This window comes from Onychomys torridus, chromosome 1 (assembly GCF_903995425.1).
Source record: "Onychomys torridus chromosome 1, mOncTor1.1, whole genome shotgun sequence".
NCBI classification, from domain to species: Eukaryota; Metazoa; Chordata; class Mammalia; order Rodentia; family Cricetidae; genus Onychomys; species Onychomys torridus.
In genome coordinates this window covers 97,593,754-97,615,450 of record NC_050443.1, presented here as the reverse complement: position 1 = coordinate 97,615,450, position 21,697 = coordinate 97,593,754, and the positions used below count along the sequence as shown (strand labels likewise).

At 42.6% G+C, this 21,697-nt stretch overlaps 1 protein-coding gene across 1 annotated transcript in view; it reads left to right on the top strand.

Moving 5' to 3' along the window:
- Pdilt (protein disulfide isomerase like, testis expressed) overlaps nt 1–19,058 on the top strand; it is a 51,569-nt gene extending 32,511 nt beyond the window's left edge. Inside the window, exons 6-12 of the mRNA XM_036179384.1 lie at nt 1,849–1,959; nt 2,040–2,165; nt 10,851–11,048; nt 13,874–13,994; nt 16,043–16,221; nt 17,606–17,695; nt 18,641–19,058. Of these exons, the coding sequence (XP_036035277.1) occupies nt 1,849–1,959; nt 2,040–2,165; nt 10,851–11,048; nt 13,874–13,994; nt 16,043–16,221; nt 17,606–17,695; nt 18,641–18,916 (1,101 nt within the window). The 3' untranslated portion in view covers nt 18,917–19,058. The remainder of the gene's footprint in view (nt 1–1,848; nt 1,960–2,039; nt 2,166–10,850; nt 11,049–13,873; nt 13,995–16,042; nt 16,222–17,605; nt 17,696–18,640) is intronic.
- The last annotated feature ends 2,639 nt before the right edge of the window (nt 19,059–21,697 follow it).

Genomic DNA, 21,697 nt, shown 5'->3' with positions numbered 1-21,697 from the left:
TGAAGCTGTAACCAGGCAGTACACCATAAGACCTCAATTCAAAACTGTAACTCGTGAAACCATGGTTCTGTGTGATGGAATATGACAGTTTGCTTCCTTCTTTTGTTACTGTTTGAATTTTATTGTACAGAAGTGGGTGTTTAGCTTCTATGTATATCTGAGCGCCTTGGGGACCGGAATAGGGCATTGTATCTCCTGGAACTGGATTTACAAAAGATTGTGAGCTATTCTATGAGAATAGAACCAAGATCATTTGGAAGAGCAGCTGGTGCTCCCAACCACTGAACGATCTCTCCAGCACCAAGTTTGGGGAGTCCCTTCACCTGGAGAAGCCCTATAAAACTTCTATTAAATGTGTACTGTTTACATGTCTACATATCTAAAGTTCTGCAGAGTAAACCAATTACAAAATCAAAAGCCAAATACAACTACGACAAATATATTCCAGGTATTTTTGTATTTATTATGATAAATACATTTATTTAGTATTTGGATTCTGTATTATACCTACAATTATTCAATCCATCCCTTTGATTTCTTTCCTCCAACCCCTCCCATGAACCCTGTTCTCTCTCAAATTCATGGCCTCTTTTTCTTCAGTTGTCTAGACATATACACATATATACATTACATAACTAAATACATAGATACAACCCCCTGAGCCCATATAATGTTATAGGAAGGTATATCTTAAGCAACTAAGAATATGAACACTATGGTTAGACTGCCCATTTTTAAATCCTGGCTCTGGGGTTGGGGGTATGATTCAATGGTAGAGTATATGCTTAGTACATGTAAAACTCAGAACTCAATCCTAGCATTAACTAGATAACTTAGTAATCTCAGAGAGGTTATTTTACTTCTCTGCCATAGTTTCCTCATGTGCAAAGTGGGAGAGATGTGAATACAACAAAGAAAGAAATAAAGAAAAAGAAGAAAGGGGAAAAGTGGGAGGGCAATATTAGAGCAGAGTTTGGGAGATACTGTGAGGACTAAGTAAATTGATGTGTATACTATGTTTGCAACTGTGGCTGGCATTGCACGAGCTCTCTAGTCAGTATTGACTGCTGGTATAACCAGTAAAGACATGGAACTTTATCCAGAGGATAACTTGGGGCCATAACAAGCAAGAAAACGATAACAAGAATCAGATTTGTGTTCTAACAACATCAGGCTAGCTGGTGGTGGTGATGGTGGTGGTGGTGGTGGTGGTGGTGGTGGTGGTGGTGGTGGTGGTGGTGGGTGTGTCTGTGTGTGGAAGTCAGTAGGGGGAGCACTTGGAGAGACTAGCTGAGAAATTTGTACCAAATTAGGACTGGTGGGGATGAAGAGAGTATGGAATACTCAGACTGTAAGCAATCATATTACCCCCATGTTTATCCAGATCCTTCTGGAAGCTTTTACATAGCAGGATTAGAGGTGAGGGACTTAGAGAACCTTCAGACCATGTGAAGTTGTAGTTAGGAATGCTGATAGATCACCTCTGATCAGAGATACCTCTCAGGGTCTCCCTGACCTCAGTTTGCCTTTGTACCCCTGATGCCTTTGGCCATTGTTTGGTGGCAGTGGGGCATCATGTTCAGCCATAGTACACGTGTTTTGATGGAATTCAGAGCACAACAGCTGGGATTGTCAGTCAGTCAGATTCCTTATCACACACCCACATTCAACACATGGACTGGTTTGCTCAATGTTCTTATTCATTAAGTACTTGGGTTATCTACTATACCTGCAGACATCCTTAGTGTTTTACCTTCATCCTGGGTGTGAGGGGATGCTATTGATATTTGTTAGGTGCATATATTATGAAAGCTACTGCCCTCTAACATGCTTTTTCTTTGGCTCAAGGGAAAAATTGTGAAACGTCAAGAGCTTATTAATGACAATACCGACAAAGATTATCTCAATCAGGTTGTGAAACAGCAGCTCACAGATTTTGTGATTGAATATAACCCTGAGGTCAGTGGGCAAAGGGTCCTGGGAGGACTTCAGGGACCCCTGTGTGTACTTTGAAGGACGTGTTTTCCTTGCAATTTCAGAATAAGGAACTGATTTATGAACTGAACATCTTGAATCACATGCTGCTTTTTATCTCCAAAAACTCAGAGGCATACAGCGTCATAATCCGGCATTATAGAATGATTCCAAAGGACTTCCAGAACAAGGTTTGTAGACCAACTTGTTGTTGTTGGAGACACTTTGATGGGCACACAGGAGCTACAGACTCTGAGGGTAGTTGTCTTTTCTACTCACTATAAATTAATTCAGGAGTGATTTGTGCATAATTTGCATATATTTCATGATTTACATACCAGTGCTATATAATGTTTACTATTTTATTTTAGATAACTCTGTTCCATTCTTTCTTTGCAGGGAGCCAAGCCTACAGTCTTTCACTCATCTTAATAAATACACTAAAGGTGTTCCTTCAACTTGTATGTTTATACTCTAACTTTAACCTAGAAAATTCACACCCCAAACAATGAGCTAAAGTACACTTCCTGGTGCTTGTAATTGGTATCCTCACCCCTATGCCCTATACCTATGTGTAACTCACCTACCATACTGGCATCTGGACTATGAAAGGTCTTTTTTTCCCATTTAAAATTATTCTGAAATTAAATGAAATGATAATCTTGAAATGTAAACATGGAGTAAAGACTGAGGCATAAACACACTTAACAGGTATATTTTGTCCCAACACACTGGTTTTCAGAAAGATGATTCTAATCACAGATACCTATTGTGAATATTAATCTATCTTGTTGTTTTTCAGTGTTATACTTCTGGATGTTTAATGTGACTGACAGTGACCTGATGGCTCTTTTGACTTCTCACAAGCTATATTGTCAATTCTTAACCACATTTAATTAAAAAATATTACTAGTATATGTATGTGTATGTATGTAGATGTGCATATGTATTCCACAACATGTGTGGAGGTCAGGGGACAGTTCTTTCTTTATACCTTGTGGGTCCTGGAGATTGAACTCCAGTTGTCAAGTTTGGCAGCAGGCATCTTTACCCACTGAGCTATCTTGTTGGCTCTCAACTATATTTCCTCATTTTTTCTTTAACCTTTTAGTGCAGCTGGAATTTATTTGGGGACAAATTGGGGGATGCGGTTCTAAATTCTTGTTGCCACAGCCAGAGAGTGTCCCAGTTGTCATCACTGTTACTATCTGAGCTACAGATTAAGAGTTTGGCTGAAACTGTCCCATTAAACCTTATCTTTTTTTTTAATAAATAATTTTTTCTTTATTATTATGTGTTTTAAATTTTATACATCAGCCATGGGTTCCCGTGTCCTCACCCCTCCCACCCCCCCCCCCGCCTTCCCCCCAGCTCCTCCCCTCCATTCCCATGTCCTCCAGGATCAAGGCACCCCTGGGGATTCATTTAAACCTGGTAGATTCAGTACAGGCAGGTCCTGTCACCTCCTTCCAGACTGAACAAAGTGTCCCTATGTAAGCCCAAGGTTTCAAACAGCCAGCTCATGCACTAAGGACAGATCCTGGTCCCACAGACTGGATGCCTCCCAAACAGATCAAGCTATTCAATGGTCTCACTTATCCAGAGGGCCTGATCCAGCTGGGGGCTCCACAGCCTTTGGTTCATAATTCATGTGCTTCCATTCTTTGGCTATTTGTCCCTGTGCTTTTTGCAATCTTGGATTCAACAATTCACGCTCTTGCAGACCCTCCTCTTTCTTGACAGTTGGACACTGGGAGCTCCGCCTAGGGCCACTTCCATCAGTTATTGGATGAGAGTTCCAAGACAACTGTTAGGGTGTTTAGCCATCTGATCACCAGACTAGGTCAGATCAGGCTTTCTCTCAACCATTGCCAGCAGTCTACAGAGGATGTATCATTGTGGATTTCTGGGGACCTCTCCAGCACTCTGCTTATTCTTGGTCTCATGTGGTCTTCATTTATCATGGTCTGTTATTCCTCATTCTCCCTTTCTGTTCTTGATCCAGCTGGGATCTCCTGATCCCCTAAGCTTTCTTTCCCTCAAATCTTGCCCTTCATTACTCCCACTGTCATCCAGGTTGTTCATGTAGATCTCATCCATTTCTCTGTCATTGGGTGATCCTTGGGTCTTTCCTAGGGTCCCATTTTCTAGGTAGCCTCTCTGGAGTTGTGTAGCAGTCTAGTCATCTTTGTTTTACATCTAGTATCCTCCTATGAGTGAGTACATACCAAGTTTGTCCTTCTGAGTCTGGGTTACCTCACTCAGGATGATTTTTTCTAGATCCATTCATTTGCCTGCAAACCTCATGATGTCATTGTTTTTCTCTGCTGAGTAGTACTCCATTGTTTATATGTACCATATTTTCTTTATCCATTCTTCAGTTCAAGGGCATCTAGGTTGTTTCCAGGTTCTGGCTATTACAAACAAAGCTGATACGAACATAGCTGAGCAAATGCCCTTGTGGTATGATTGAGCATACCTTGGGTATAAGCCCAAGAGTGCTATAGCTGGGTCTTGGGGGAGATGGATTCCCAATTTTCTAAGGAAGCGCCATATTGATTTCCAAAGTGGCTGTACAAGCTTGCATTCCCACCAGCAGTGGAGGAGAGTTCCCCTTGCTCCACATCCTCTCCAACATAATCTGTCTTCTGTGCTTTTTATCTTAGCCATTCTGACAGGTGTAAGGTGGTATTTCAGAGTCATTTTGATTTGCATTTCCCAGATAATTAGGGATGTTGAGCAATTCCTTATATGTCTTTCAGCCATTTGAACTTCCTCTGTGGAGAATTCTCTGTTTAGTTCTATAGCCCATTTCTTAATTGGACTGTTGGGCATTTTGATATCTAATTTCTTGAGTTCTTTATAGATTCTGGATATCAGCCCTCTGTCAGATGTGGGGTTGGTGAAGACCTTTTCCCATTCTGTAGGCCATTGCTTTGTCTTGTTGACTGTGTCCTTTGCTCTACAAAAGCTTCTCAGTTTCAACAGGTCCCATTGATTGATTGTTTCTGTCAGTGTCTGTACTACTGGTGTTATATTTAGAAAGTGATCTCCAGTGCCAATGCTGGAGTTCAAGAGTACTTCCTACTTTCTCTACTATCAGGTTCAGAGTAGCTGGATTTATGTTGAGGTCTTTGATCCACTTGGATTTAAATTTTGTGCACAGTGACAGATATGGATCTATTTGCAGCCTTCTACACATTGACATCCAGTTATGCCAGCACCATTTGTTGAAGATGCTTTCTTTTTTCCATTGTACATTTTTGGCTTCTTTGTCAAAAATTGTATGTTCATAGGTGTGCGGGTTAATGTCAGGGTCTTCAATTCGATTCCATTGGTCCACATGTTGGTTTTTATGCCAGTACCAAGCTGTTTTTATTACAGTAGCTCTATAGTAGAGCTTGAGGTTGGGGATTGTGATGCCTCCAGATGTTGTTTTATTGTACAGGATTATTTTGGCTATCCTGGGTTTTTTATTTTTCCATATGAAGTTGAGTATTATTCTTTCCAGATCTGTGAAGAATTGTGTTGGTAATTTGATGGGAATTGCATTGAATCTGTAGGTTGCTTTTGGTAAGATCGCCATTTATACTATGTTAATCCTGCCTATCCATGAGCATGGGAGATCTTTCCATTTTCTGACATCTTCTTCAATTTCTTTTTTCAGGGAGTTAAAGTTCTTGTCATATAGGTCCTTCACATGCTTAGTTAGAGTAACCCCAAGGTATTTTCTAACATTTGTGGCTATTGTAAAGGGTGATGTATCTCTGATTTCCTTCTCAGCCTGTTTGTCTACTGTATATAGAAGGGCTTCTGATTTTTTGAGTTGATCTTGTATCCTGCAATGTTGCTGAAGGTTTTTATTAGCTGCATCAGTTCCTTGGTTGAATTTTTGGGGTCAGTCATGTATACTAACATGTCATCTGCAAATAGGGAGAGCTTGACTTCTTCCTTTCCAATTTGTATCCCCTTAATCTCTTTGTTGTCTTATAGCTCTGGCTAGAACTTCAAGTACTATATTGAATAAGTAGGGGGAGAGGGGACAGCCTTGCCTTGTTCCTGATTTTACTGGTATTGCTTTGAGATTCTCTCCATTAATTTGATGTTGGCTGTTGGCTTGCTGTAGATTACCTTTATTATGTTTAGGTATGTTCCCTGTATTCCTGATCGCTCCAAGACCTTTATCATGAAGGGGTGTTGGATTTTGTCAAATGCCTTTTCTGCATCTAGTGAGATGATCATGTGGTTTTTTTCCTTGAGTGTGTTTATATGGTGTATTACATTGATGGACTTTCGTATGTTGAACCACCCTTGCATCCCTGGGATGAAGCCTACTTGATCATGGTGGATAATTGTTTTGATGTGTTCTTGGAGTCTGTTTGCCAGAATTTTATTGAGTATTTTTGCATCAATGTTCATGAGGGAGATCGGTCTGTAGTTATCTTTCTTTGTTGCATCTTTGTTTGGTTTGGGAATCAGGGTAATTGTACCCTCATAGAAGGAGTTTTGTAATATGCCTTCTTCTTCTTCTATTGTGTGAACAATTTAAAGAGTATTGGTATTAAGTCCTCTTGGAAGATCTGGTAGAATTCTGCAGTGAAACCATCAGGTCCAGGGCTTTTTTTTTGGTTGGGAGACTTTTAATGACTGATTCTATTTCCTTAGGGGTTATTGGACTATTTAAATGGTTTCTCTGGTCTTGATTTAACTTAGGTATGTGGTACTTATCCAGAAAATTATCCATTTCTTTTAGATTTTCCAGTTTTGTGGAGTAGAGGTTTTTGAAGTATGACCTGATGATTCTCTGGATTTCCTCATTGTCTGTTGTTATGTCCCCCTTTTCATTTCTGATTTTGTTAGTTTGGATGCTCTCCCTCTGTCTTTTGGTTAGTTTGGATAAGGGCTTGTCTATCTTGTTGATCTTCTCAAAGAACCAACTCTTTGTTTAATTAATCCTTTGTATTGTTCTCTTTATTTCTATTTTATTGATTTCAGCTCTGAATTTGATAATTTACTGGCATCTGTTCCTCCTGGGAGACTTTGCTTCTTCCTGTTCAAGGGCTTTCAGGTGTGCTGTCAAGTCACTAGCGTGAGATTTCTCCAGCTTCTTTATGTGGGCATTCAGTGCTATGAATTTCCCTCTTAGCACTGCTTTCATAGTATCCCATAAGTTTGGGTATGTGGTGTATTCATTTTCAGTGATCTCTAGGAAGTCTTTAATTTCTTTCTTTATTTCTTCCTTAACCCATTGGTGATTCAGTTGAGCATTGTTCAGTTTCCATGAAATTGTAGGATTTCTGTAGTTTTTTTTTTTTTTTTTTTTGTTGTTGAAATCTAACTTTAAACCATGGTGGTCTGATAGAACACAGTGGGTTATTCCAATTGTTTTGTATTTCTTGAGATTTGCTTTGTGGCCAAGTATGTGGTCGATTTTAGAGAATGTTCCATGGGGTGCTGAGAAGAAGGTATATTCTTTTTTGTTTGGGTGAAATGTTCTGTAGATATTGATTAAGTCCATTTGTGCCATAACATCAGTTAAGTCCATTATGTCTCTGTTAAGTTTCGATTTGGCCGATCTGTCCAGAGGTGAAAGTGGGGTGTTGAAGTCTCCCACTATTAATGTGTGGGGTTTTATATGTGATTTAAGCTTTAGTAATGTTTCTTTTACATATGTGGGTGCTCTTGTGTTTGGGGCATAAATGTTCAGAATTGAGACTTCATCTTGGTGGATCTTTCCTGCGATGAGTATGTAATGTCCTTCATCATCTCTTTTGATTGATTTTAGTTTGAAGTCTATTTTGCTGGATATTAGGATGGCTACACCAGCTTGCTTCTTAAGACCATTTGATTGGAAAGTCTTTTCCCAGACTTGTATTCTTAGGAAGTGTCTGTCTTTGAATTTGAGGTGTGTTTCTTGTATGCAGCAGAAAGATGGGTCCTGTTTTCGTATCCATTATGTTAGTCTGTGTCTTTTTATAGGTGAATTAAGTCCATTGATATTAAGGGATATTAATGACCAGTGATTGTTCGTTCCTGTTGTTATTTTTATTTTCTGGTGGTAGTGTGTGTGTACTTCTCTTCTTTGGGGTTTACTGCTGTGGTGTTATCTATTTCCTGTGTTTTCATGGGTGTATCTGCCTTCCTTAGGTTGGAATTTTCCTTCTAGTTCCTTCTGTAGGGCTGGGTTTGTGGATAAGTATTGTTTAAATCTGGTTTTGTCTTGGAAGGTCTTGTTCACTCCATCTATGATGATTGAAATTTTTGCTGGCTATATTAGTCTAGGCTGGCATCCATAGTCTCTTAGTGTCTGCATTATATCTGTCCAGGTCCTTCTGGCTTTCAAAGTCTCCATCGAGAAATCGGGTGTTATTCTGATGGGTTTGCCTTTATAAGTCACTTGGCCTTTTTCCTTTGCTGCCCTTAATATTCTTTCTTTATTCTGTACGTTTAGTTGTTTAATTATTACATGGCGAGGGGACTTTTTTCGGGGGGTCTAGTCTGTTTGGTGTTCTGTAGGCATCTTGTATCTTCATAGGCATTTCCTTCTTTAAGTTTGGAAAGTTTTCTTCTATGATCTTGTTAAATACATTTTCTGTGCCTTTGAGTTGGTATTCTTCTCCTTCCTCTATCCCTATTATTCGTAGGTTTGGTCTTTTCATGGTGTCCCAAATTTTTTGGACATTTTGGGTCATGACTTTGTTGGTTTTAGTGTTTTCTTTGACTGATGAATCTATTTCTTTTACCGTCTCTTCAACACCAGAGATCCTCTCTTCCATCTCTTGCATTCTGTTGGTTATACTTGCCTCTGAAGTCCCTGTTTGTTTACTCAGATTTTCTGTTTCCAACATTCCTTCTGCTAGTGTCTTCTTCATTTTTTTTATTTCCCTCTTCAGGTCTTGGATTGTCTCCCTTGCTTTTTCATGATTTTCATTCAAGGATTTATTGTTTTCTTCTGCTTTAATTGTCCTTTCCTCTAGTTTTTTATAGCGTTCTTCCCATTTTTTGTTTGTCTGTTCCTCTACTTTATTTTTGATTTCTTCTATATAAGGCTCTAGCCTCTTCATGATGTTACTTATAAGGTTGTTTTCTTCTTCTTCTTCTTCTTCCATTCCGTGATGTTCAGGTCTAGCTGTTGGAGAAGGGCTAGGTTCTGGTGATGCTGTATTGCTCTTTATTTTGTTTTATGTACTTATGCCTTGATGTCTGCCCATCTCCTCTTGCGTTTGTTCTTGGTCTTATCAGTGTACTTGGTCCAGAGAGAGTTGACAGATTTAGGGAGCCTCTCTCTGGTCCAGATGGAAGCTCTGGTCCAGATGGGAGTGCTGGTCCAGATGAGAGTGCTGGCCGGATAGGAGCTGGGGGGCTGGACTCTGAGTCTCGGGAAGTCCCTGATGTCTCCTTATTTTGTCCAGATGGGAGCTCCTCTTGTCCATATGGGAGTTCCTCTGGTCTCTGGTCCAGATGGGAGTTCCGGGGCAGACGGAAACTGGGGGCTGGTCTCTGAGTCTCAGGAAGTGGCTGGGGTCTTGGGCAAATGGGTGTGGGAGCAGGGTAGCCTTCCTAAAGGGCCCGTCGCCGATTGGCAGGCAACTGGGGCCAAGTTGGTCAGGTCCTCCTGGGGTGGCCTGTGTCCAGCAGTGGGACCCAGGCACAGTTGCCTCTCTGACTATAACCCAGGCACTCACCTGTGGTCCAGATGGGAGTTCCCCATTAAACCTTATCTTATATCCATCTTCCCACCCACTAGACTCAAGCACCTGGAATATAGAAATAACTGGTACTTATTGGGTGTGTTCAAGATGGTTTAACAGTCTGTTCTGGTTTTTGGAGTTTCCCTAGCATCCAGAAGGCTGGCACACTGTCTTTTGTGGGCCAACTTTTAGAAGGATGAGTGATCCATGTATGTGACAGCAGGTGTCTGCAGAGCCTCTGATTCATCTCCTTGCATCCACACTTGCTTCTTTTCTGCAGCTATTCTTACTATTGGAAAAATTCCACCACAACACTCTCTGGCTTGATTCCATCTTTATTCTGATCAAACCAGACCCAAGCTTCTTGTTGGACTTCTCACTTTTCATTTTTATGGCATCAGATTTCATCTCCTATGATGCTCTCCACCATAGTGCTGATGTCTCTCCTTTCTAGAACGTTCTATTCTCTATGCTCATTTCACTACTATAGCTTTCCTTTGCATTGAGTTTCTGCTTGCTGGGTCACTCTTCCCTGTTCTGTTTGCTAACAGATCCTTCTCCTGGCCTCTAACTTTACTGAGCCGGTGTCTCACCTCATCTGCATTGTCACTCCACCTCATCCCTCGGACGTGCTTTCTAATCTTCACTTGCCATTGTTACGTGTACTTCCTATCCATTTCCTCCACTAGAATGTGAGTTCCACAGGACAGAGATTCCATCTTTCCTGGACAATATTGTGTCCCTAGTGTCCAGTTAAATGTGAATATTCGATATGTGGATGTGTGAATAATGGACTTTGGGTTTCCTTCATAGAGTAATTTTGAATTCACATGTGGTAAATAAACATTCTTCTACCTGCCACTCCAAACCAGGACTTTGAACACATTCTTAAAGCAATCCTCTAAAGCAATATGATCAGAATCACCATTTTACAGACAAGAAAATCGAGGCATGGAACAAGGATGAATGCTCAGGACTGCTTGCTCAATTCCTGAAGCTGTGTGGATTACACCTAGCACAGGGAGGCTGGGGAGGCTATCTGTCTGCTCCTGGGCGTGGGAGGGAGTCTGCCTGGAGGCACTTCCTAGGCCTTGTTATTGAGTTTCCTTAGCTCCTAGCTTCTCAGCTGTTCCTTTCCCTTGATGAGGGGTCCAGAACTTCAGGAGGTTTTGCTTGGTTTGGCAGATCCTTTTCATTCTTGTGAATTCGGATGAACCCAAAAACAAACGCGTCTTCGAGCACTTCCGGATCTCAACAGTCAATGTCCCATCTGTTCAAATCCTGAACTTAACCTCTGATACCAGATACAAAATGCCCACAGATGACATAACCTATGAAAGCCTAAAGAAATTCTGCCTCAGCTTCCTCAGCAAAACTGCCAAGGTAAGCTTGCTCTCAGGTAAGTCCTGTCTAGAACCACAGAACCTCCTTACAGTTTTGCTGGTTTCATTAACCTATAGGAAGACCATCCCAATGTGGCACAGTCTCTCCATTTTCCACCTTCAATCACTGCAGCTTGTGGCTTCTTCTGAGGCTGGAAATTCACTACCAGTTCTTAAAATTCCCAGTAGAAGTTCAGATATACTAGAAACTGACTTGTCTTCTGAAGGAGGCTTTAATCCTCCCTGCAGCCTCTTTTTGGAAAATCCACTTGACCTTGGGTTAGAGGAGAGGGAGATGGAGCAAACCGCAGGCAGGATTTGGCTTCAAGAGCTTCAGAGACTTTTAGGTTGTGTGGGTTGGGTGGAGAGACATCGTCCATCCTGCTGAAAGGGTAGGTTCAGGAAGTTAACTATAAGTACACCTTCTGAGTAATAGTTTTTATTTTACAAACTGAAATATATTTGAGTGTAAATGGAGAACCCTTCAAACATGTTTTGGATAATGACAGGAGTTCAGGGAGAGTCTTCAAGTAACTCCACATCTCTGGAGACCTTACCTCTGGCAGCTTCCATTTCCTTCTGCCTATTCCCTATTTCCATGTTTCCTTCTCTACATCCTTCTCAAGGAGAAGCTCTTCTCTGACTCAGATGATTGTGAGGTCAAATGGAAAAGCTGGTGTCCTTCCTGGTACCTCCAAACCACTTCTCCTTCTAGCATCTAATGCCATTTCATGCTTTGGGCATCATACCACTTGCTTCCCATCCCTTATTGCTGTCCTCTGACCATTCCCCTCTCTCTCTCTGAGGATGTGGGCTCCTCAGTGCAGACTACCTCCATGCTGGTTTGCCATCATTCCCAGGCACTAACATCCAACATGTTTATCTCTGTTCTCCACAGGTTGGTATGCATACAGCATTTCAGCCGTTTGCTCATGTGCTCATTACCTATAACTGGAAGTTCCTCCAAAGGCTTCATTTCAAGCTTCTTCTCCTCTTAGTTCCCTTCTCCACTGACCACACTACTAAAGAGCCTCACCCATGACCTTCAACATTTGGATCCTATTTTAGTCTTTCTGGTGCCTTCTCTGTGAACTTGGAGTTGATGGTTTGTCACTCTAATAACTTCCTCATGCTTTCCATGTCTCACTTCTTCTATACCCTGAAGGTGTAGAAGGTGTATATACCTCCAAGCAAAAAATCCAACTCCTGCTGACCCATTTAAGTTCTATATTTCTATAGTAATGTTGGAGAAGAGCAACTCTACCATGAGTCTGACTGACCTTGTGGACACACCAACCAAACTTCCCTCTACCAAGAAATGCCTTGGCATTTCTGTTTAAATCCCTCTAAAGATATTTATCTCGTTATCTTTAGGTCAATTTCTCTTCCAGTCTCATTCCTACCTTCTCTCCTGGCTCATCACTCTACCCACACATCATCAAGGAAAGAGAACCTCACTTTCCATTATCACATCCTCAATGTGCCTGAGACTCTCCCTAGCCTTTTCTCTCTAGTCAGATGTAAGGTCTTTTTCCACCTTTCAGAGGACAACATGTTCTCTTGTGCTCCTGGAATACAGATAAACATCCTCCACATGGCCAGTGATCTCTGCCTGATCTGCCTGGTCCTAATTCTTTGCTGTTTGTATCACTGCAAATCTTCCATGTCCAGTCCTCCCACCCACCTTTATGCATCCAATGAAAGAGCCTTGAAGTCATTTCTAGAGGCTATGTGGTAGAGGAAGGATTTGGAACCACTAAAGGAAAGCTAAAGTTTGACAGAAGCCAGGCAGCAAGGACTTCATATGTACACTAAAGACTTGGCATCTCATATGCAAGGAGAAAGCAGCTCTCCATGATAAAAATAGAACCCTAGCTGTAGAAAGTAAAGGCATGGAGAGGATTTGGAGAAGATGCAGGGGGAATCCATGTGAGAAGCATGGGCTGTCTAGACTAGGATAGTTGCAGGGAAAATGGAAAAGAGGTTATAGACTTAAGAGATACCCAGGAGTCAGTGGTGGTATAGAAAAATATAAGATTTCTAAAACAATCTTTAAGCCAAAACAGCTGATGAATCCATTCTTTCTGTCCATTTAAAAATTCTTTACAGAGGTCTTTCTATGTGCTGATACTTGATGAGAAGGTCCTTTAAGGCACCCTCTAGCATGGCAGAAAAATAGGAAAGGAATTGACAATGTTCTGAAAGTATCACAAAGGGACATTTCAAAGAACTTATCATCTTGGAGAATAAATTAGAGTTCACTAGATAGAGAAAGGAGAGTAAAGCTTGGAGAAGGCCTTCCAGGCCATGGGAAGAACACACCAGCCTGAGGTGGAAGACAATTAGGCTTTGGTGCCAACTGATTATCAGTACAGATAAAGAAAGCCAAGACACAAAATAGCAGTGAAGTTGGGGAGGCTGGCACAGAAATGCCTTGGTCTTGACTCTCACAGTTATTGGGGACAAGCGTTGTTTTCAAGCAGTCTAGTTGAGATGCTAATGGCACAAGTTCTACTGTCATCTGAGAATCCTGAGAATCATAGATGTATATAAATTACAGCCCAGAGCTCTGACTCCTCCTTAGTGCTCTGATTCCCTTCAGTGCTCTGCCTGCCTTGAGCGCTCTGACCCCCCCTCAGCTTTCTGACCCTGTCTACTCTGGACAATGAAGAGCTAACACTGAGTGGGAGTTTGTCTTTTGTTGTTTGTAATTGTGTGTGTGTGTGTGTGTGTGTGTGTGTGTGTGTGTGTGTGTGTATGGGAAATCCCAGCTGTTTGTTCTTTGCTGGAGTGGAGAGTGTTAGACCTCTTAAATTTGCTTCCTAGAAACACAAAACCAGTGAAGAGATTCCAAAATATTGGGACCTAGGGCCAGTTAAGAAGCTCGTGGGGAAGAACTTCAATGTGGTTGTCTTGGATAAGGAGAAGGACGTGTTTGTGATGTTCTGTAAGTATCTCTATGGAGACAAATTAGGCTAAGGGCCCCAATATTACTTTTCAAGTATTGCTTCTGAATTCTTGGGCGGTGCAGTCTCCAAACCTGTAAACTCTGAAACCATGCTGAATATTTTCTCCTCTCTCTCAAGATCAAGACACCAGCAGCTACAGGCAAGTTGGTGCCCCCAAATTAATTCTTAGCATGTATGACAACTTTCCACATAATCTAGTCCTATGACAATTTGTAACAGAAACACTGGTGGTTAACATCAATGTGGTTTTGTTGGATACAACAGTGCGTTAGGACTCAGGCTTGAGTCATTGTATACCTATGTCATTTAATTCCCTACCACATCCTTGTAGAAGCAGCTCATATGCCTCCCATGTATGGATCACTCAGCAGAATCTCAGTGAAGAAGCATTCCCAGTATCACTAAGTGTTGGGAATAGGATTTGAACATTTTTAGTCTGGCTCTGGCACCTACATTCGTACTATCACCTAACATTTCCCTACTTTGGGCCTTATGACTCATCTAATGGCCCCTGTGAAGAAGGGGCACAAATGTTTCACATCAAGGACTGTGTATAGTGTACAGCATGTTGCAAGCACTCCGCAAGTGATGACTGCTGTTACTTCCATTATAACCATCCCCACTGATTGTCCAAGGACTACAGCCCTTTCCCGTCATTTCTAGTTTATATGCCAGCCCCCCAAACTGGAGCCTTCTCTCCATGAGACACTGGAGAAGGTGACTCCAAAGCTACTTCAGACAGGCAAAGGTACTATTTAGTGAGCTTGTACACTGAGCTAGGCTGAAGTGTAGCATGTGGTGTATTACAGCAGGGCTTTAAGGAAGGCACGGTGGCATTCTCCGTGACACAGGTCAAGGTCACTTGGTAAGTGTGAAGACCAAAAGTGAAGCCATTCCTGTGCTGATTCCATCATGCACCTTGTCACAACCTCCATGAAGCAGATACTTGTCCACTGATAGTGCTTCTGAGAGCTGTGCAGCTGAGTCACAGCAAACTGGTCCCTTTTATGACAGAGCTGGGGCAGCCTTTCTGTACTTACTTGACACACAGAGTTCTGAGAACACTCATTTGCTTTTAATAAAAGGCAAGACCAGCCTATTTTCTTGGAAGTAGGGCTATTGGATTGTACCCTAGGGCTTCAGCTATTATCCCCTGTGTTCCTAGCCATCAGGCTCCAGGGGGTTTGGTCATAGGGGGCACTTGGCTGGTAAATGGATAGATGGGCTTGCAAAAGTGTAATATCAGGGCCTCTGAGGTCACTCCTCTCACAGAGTAAAGCTCTTGAATTCTGAGCTTCAGATGAAGGCAAACCAGTGAGATCTGGCTTTCCCTGTTTTGGATCTGTGCTCTGGTCTTTTTCCAAAGGGCCAGCTGTCTGGCCACTCACAGCTCAAGGAACTTTCCACAAGAAAGGCCAGTCCCTTGCCAAGGGTAGTTGTCACAATTTTAGAGCATACCTGTTCAGTATTTTGGGCATGTTTTCTTCCAAGGGACTGAAAGACATGTTATATTGTTATGTATTAATATATATTATGTAACATTATGCTATGCCATATTTGTAGTACAATCATGCCCATGTGACCTGTCTTCAAGTCCTATTCCCTTTGCTTAATTTTCTGGATGACCTTGGTCAAGCAGCTTAACTTCTGTGCTATAAACACACACATTCTCTCTCAGACATAACAGCAGCATAAATATTTTCCCTGGTTTTCTCTTCAACTAGAGTGGAACACTATGTCAAAAGGAAGGTTTTTTTTTTTTTTTTTTTTTTTTTTTTTTTTTTTTTAAGAACATATAAACACATTGGAAAATGTTAATGTCCAGGAGGAACAGGACTAGGTTATTTTTTATTCTGATTTACTTAATAGTGATCATATACTGAGATATACGAATAACCTACGGCATGAGTGAAATAGTATGTGGCTCACTGAGTAGATGCATGGTAAGAAGAACACAGTGGTGCTATGTGGTATCAGCTTTCAGAGTCCCGGACAGCAGGAGCTGAGCAAGAACCTTCTTTTCCAGATGCACCTTGGTCTGAGAAGTGCAAGGTACTGTTACCGCTGCTGGAAGAGTTGGGCATAAAGTATCAAAACCACTCCACAGTCATCATCGCCAAGATTGATATAACAGCAAATGACATTCAGCTGGAGAACCCAGATCAGTACCCGTTCTTTAGGCTTTTCCCTACCGACTCAGAAGAGGTGAGGGGCTCTTAGGACCACATAATTGAAAATGTTATACCATCCCCAAGAACTCAGCTTCTCTCCAGCTCAGCCCTCTACTGAACATTCTCAGCTCCAGTCCCTAGTATGTTCTCATGTTCAAGTTCAGAGTATTTTCCAGCATATTCCACTGAAGTTCTGGGACTTGTTATAGTTGCACATAATTTGAGTCCATTGCTTATTGTTGACCAATTGCTATGACAAATGGATGTGGATGTTTTGATTGGACAGTGATGAGTTTCCTCTAGTATTGAGGCTGAGCTCTCTACAAGTTACAGAGAATAAAGTAAGGACCTCTTTATAGGAATATTGGGGTGGAATGCTACCAAATTAAAGAATGTGTGCCAGACACTGACAGTCCTCTTTACACCTGGGCATTCTGGTTCTTGTGAAACCATCACCAAGGCTGGTGGAACATACTCTCTACTGATGGAGAAGGGTGTCAATCAAAGGAGCATGAGCCAAGGTCCTTACTCCAGACAAGAGTGGATGACTGGGAAGCAAAGTCATAATGACACGGGTCCACCTACGAGTAGAATCTGGAGGAGAGATATGGGTAAAGTCTCCATGCAGACTTGGGGCTCTGGAGAATGGTGGAGATTTAAGTTAAGGGAGTGGTCATGAACTCTGTAAGTAGGATGTGTACCATGAGCGATGAGGTGGGCAGGATATTCAGGGCACTGTGCGATGCCATCCCAGTGCAGAAAGTACATGTAGAAAAGCTGTAGAAAATGAGGTTAGACTGACAGGATGAGGCTGTCACCAATCTTAAGTTATACAGTAAACAGCTTAAACAACCAGTGGGTAGTAAGTAGCTTTCTAATTCCCTTAAAGACCCACAAAGGAAAGGAAACTATTATGAATGAATGCTGACCATGCAGTAGGTGTTTTATAAAATAACAGCTATTTTTTTTATTCTTGTAATAACGTTACTAATACCTAGGAGCAAATGGGTGTGGTAATTACCATAATAAGCCAAACACTGCTTTAAGCACATGTCCTATATTAGTTCATTTAATCCAACAATGCTGTAGGGAAGCTCCTGAAATTAATGCCACATGAGGAAACTGAGTTGTAAGTCCAGTAAGCTGGCCACACTGGTAAGTAATGCAGCCAAGGGTTAGACCTATAATGTGTCATACATAGGTCTTCATCGTTTATATGTGATCCTTTCCTCATACCCTCTGATGAAAGAGTTTTTATCCTTATTCCAGAGGCAAGGGAAAGGAGGCTTAGAGAGGCTAAGGCATTTTTTGTTGGTCCAGATTGTCAGGAATTTGATCCTGAGTTTCTTTTTGTAACACTATACAAGCAGCTTACAAGAGGAGGCTCCCATCCTAACCCTTCTCTGTTGTCTTCCTAGGCTGTCCCGTACAAAGGAGAACACACGATGAAGGGCTTTTGTGACTTCCTGGAACACCATGTCAAGATTAGGATGGAGGAAGAGGATGAGGTAAGGGGCACAGTTACAGGCCGGGTCTTATCTCCCCCACACAATTCCCAGGAAGCCAATGGCCCATCTAAAAACTATGCCTTGCGTTCTATCAATTATTTCATTCTTCCTGGAGATGGTTTTGAGGCTGCAGGGACAACCATCCACTTTGAGTGGGCTCACTGGTTATTTTAAGGGATCTTGTCACAAGGCAGTAGAAATGGCAATCACTAGAAGCCAGAATCTGCAGTAACACACAGCCTTCAAAACAGTCTGTTTGTCACTTTCCTGAGATGGCAATCAAATGTCTCATGGAAGTCTGCCCTTGGCATCGCTGTCCTGATGGATGTGACCACAGTTTCCCCTTTCTCCTAACCATGCCACAGTGAGATAGAAGGTGCCATTTGAATCTGTTAGGATGATTTTTTTGTTGCTAATATGAAAGACACTCCTCACCTGCTTCAGCAGCAATGGGTATTTAATCCCACTTACCTAGTAGGACATTTGGCACAGATGGATCCAGAGGCTGACATCTGCTCTCTGTCTTCTCATGTGTTTTTTTTTTTTTTCATCTTGGCAGTTTTCTCAATCAGTCACTTCCCCATAAACGGTAACTATTAGCCCATGGCTCCAAACTTACCTCCTCCTGGTTTAATGAGATCCATTTTTCGGTAGTTGGAACATGTAGGCTGGAGAGGGATCTCGCTAACTAACCCAAAGTCACCTGCTTTGTCTTGATGTTAGGGGCTGGGCCGTCACATCTGTCATAGCAGAAGTGTGCCCCCTGATGAAGGGATCCAAACCACAGTTGGGTACTTGGTCATCTCACTGTATCTATGAGGACACTGAAGCCAAACATGATTCTTTCTGGGCATGTGCAGAAGAGCCTTACCAATTGTCACCACAATGACCACATGTAATTCTTTATTCCCCTTCCCTTTCTTGTTCCCACATTTTCTTTAATAGCCATTGTCCTTTGAGCAAAATGAAGAGCTAGAGGAGGAAGTCATAGCTGAGCCAGAGACCCAGCTCACAGAGAAGTCGCCTGAGCAGCAGTTGCCCAAGCTGGAGGAAGCAAGCAAACAAGACAGGCGAGCGAAAGAGTCACCGGTGCTGGAGAGCATGAGCAAGCTGGCAGAGCCAGCAGGAAGGAAGGAAACAGCTGAGCAGGAGGAGGTGGCAGCTCAGGGGAAGCCACCGCCTCTACCAGGGAGGAAACCGGAAGTCAAAGAAGAACTTTAGCTTCTCAGAATCGAGGAAGGAAGGAACCTAGTCCTAGGTCCTGACATCAGTTTCTGAGCAAATCTACTCTAACAATGCTGTATATCATACGGTAGGGTGGCTTAGTGGGTGGGGTTAGACAATAAAGTCCATGAATGTCTTTGACCTTCTTTTCTCATGTTTCTTGATTGGTGCTAACTGGAAGAGTCATGTGGCCTGGAACTCAGCCAGGGCTGCAAACGGAGCCATGCTAGCAATACTGACTAAGTGTTCTCAACTCTCCACCCTTCACCTCCATCCCTAGAGGCCAGTTCCACTGTTCCCATTTGCAGATGAGAAGATGGAGGCACAAAGAGATGAGTAATCATTCCGAATTGCAAAGTTTGAGGACTGTTGAGAGTTGTATCTCTTACATCACTCTAGAGCTAGTCTGCTTCTTCACTATGCATGCCACCTCCCATTCATGGGGCCCTCAGGAGTTTAGCTAAGTCTTGCAAATGAAGTGCATTGACAGGCTTATGGCACAATGTGGCACCATGAGAGATCCAACTCTGTCTACATGCCAGTAAGTGACCTACTATCAAAAAGTCTCATGCCCTGTGGTCTTTTCTCATACAACTATAAACTTGAAGATCCACATGATTTTACCTGTTCCCCCTCCATGTGACTCCACTCTCCTCTTTCCATGTGACTCCACATACTTCCTAGGGGACTCCACCGCTTCCTTTCATGTGACTCACGCTGTTCTTTCTGTGTGACTGCTCACTTCTTTCCACATGACTCTACCTAACTTCCCTGAATTGCTCGAGAGCAGAAGACTCAGAATTCATTGCTCTCCTGATATTCTGCGTGTCCTCTCTCCACTTCCCCCTCACACCCCACATGTTTACAACTCTGGAGACATTTCCAAGCACCGTAGCTCTCAGTGCTTACTGTTGGCCCTGTCTCCATCCTTAACTTCGTGGCATTTAGACTATTTCCAACCTTCTTTTTATTCCCACGGTGTCTTGAGAGGTGTAGCCCTGCGGATCGCTATTCTCTCCAGTTCTCCCAGTTTCTATGCATCATCCACATTTCTTGTGTATTATTTGAACACAATAAATTCTCTCCATGGGATTGTTTCCTCTATCCGAGTGCGTGTCCTCAGAATACCTTCCTCTGCCCCCCTTCCCCATCTTCACACAGCTGTGGTTTCATCATTCAGATCTTAGATGTTGCCATGTCTAAGAGGCCCTCCAGGACCCTAATATTTGAAAGCACTTTGCTATTTCATCAAGTGATTGCACAATGCCTGCTCCCACCCTACCATGACCAGACCCACAAATACACAGATACCGCTTTCTTAGTGCCAGTTGTGTGTTCTGCATGGTACATAGTAGCTGCTCAATAAAAATGTCCCTGGAGCAAGTGGAATCATCATGTAGCACCCTCTGTTTGGGAGATACATTATTTCATAGTTGTCCCCAAGGAAAGAGCTGAGAACATTGTCCCAAGACCCAGGCTGGGTCTGCATTCACTGTTTCTAACACACTAATGACTAACACTTAATGACATAAGACAACATGGACTTATTCTCAGATGATTTGAGAGGTCAGAATCAAACGTCAATTTCATGGGTTAGACATGGTTCACACCTGTAAATCCAAAATTCAGGAGGCAGATGCAGGGAGATTATGATTTATGATTCTGAGATACCTAGTAAGATTTTGTCTCAATTTTTTTTCACACTGGGTTAAACAAGATTCATCAGGGTTAGTGCCTTCTGGAAGAAGCTTTTGCCTTGCAGTCTCCTGGGGGCTGCCTGTATGCCTTGGCTTGTTCTTTATCCTGGAATCACTCTGACCTTATGTCTCAACCTCACATCTCGTTCCTCTGCATCCATCTTCTAAACACTGTTGTGATCACATCCAACCTTTAGGATCCCTACTCCACCTCTCTTCAACTTAATCACACCCCCACAATGCTTTTTATCCTGCAAAGCAATATTCACGGGTCCCTGGGATTAGGATGTCGGTATATTTATTTGGGGGTCATTATTTAGTCCTTTATATTCATGCTGTTTCTATGATTCATTTCATTGGGGACTAATGGGACTCCTAGGGAAGTGAGGGGTTTTATAGGGACTGTGCACTCTAACAGCCCTCTGGGCTGCTGTACTTTCCACCTATCATACAAAGCAAAGTCTATTTGTGTTTTTAAACCCCCAGAAGCCGTTCCCCACCTCCTGTCCCCATACCTGACTTGCTCACATCCAGGTGAGGCAGGGAACAGCCTGGGGCCCTGGAACTCCATGGAGCCAGATCCCCTATGGGGATAGGTTTTAGTATTCAGGACACAGTGCAAGACTGACCTGCCTCCACCTCACAGCCATGTGGCTGCCGGTCAAAGGAGTGGTCCATGGGGGCTGCTGAGACTAAATCACGTGTATAGGAGCCCATGACAAGCAGTTAGGTGGAGAACAAGGCTGCAACATGCACGTTCCACAGGTGTACCTGGAGCCTCAGAGCTGGGGAGAGGAGAAACAGCTGAGAGATGGGGCATACATACCCCTCTGTTGGGAAGGACTTCTCTCTTGGCTCATTTCCTGTTCCTTCCCAATGAATCTACCTGTCAGTCAAACCTCTTCTGTTTTGTCTGCTTAGTTTCTCAAAAGCCACCATCCCCTCAACTCCAGCCTACTGAAAAAGATGGAACCAGCTGTCACTCTAAGACCCTTCTGTGGCTGAGCATGGGACACTCTTTACCCCTCAGGAAACAAAGTTGGCTGAAGTGATGAACCTGAACAGAATCTGGGCTGCAGTT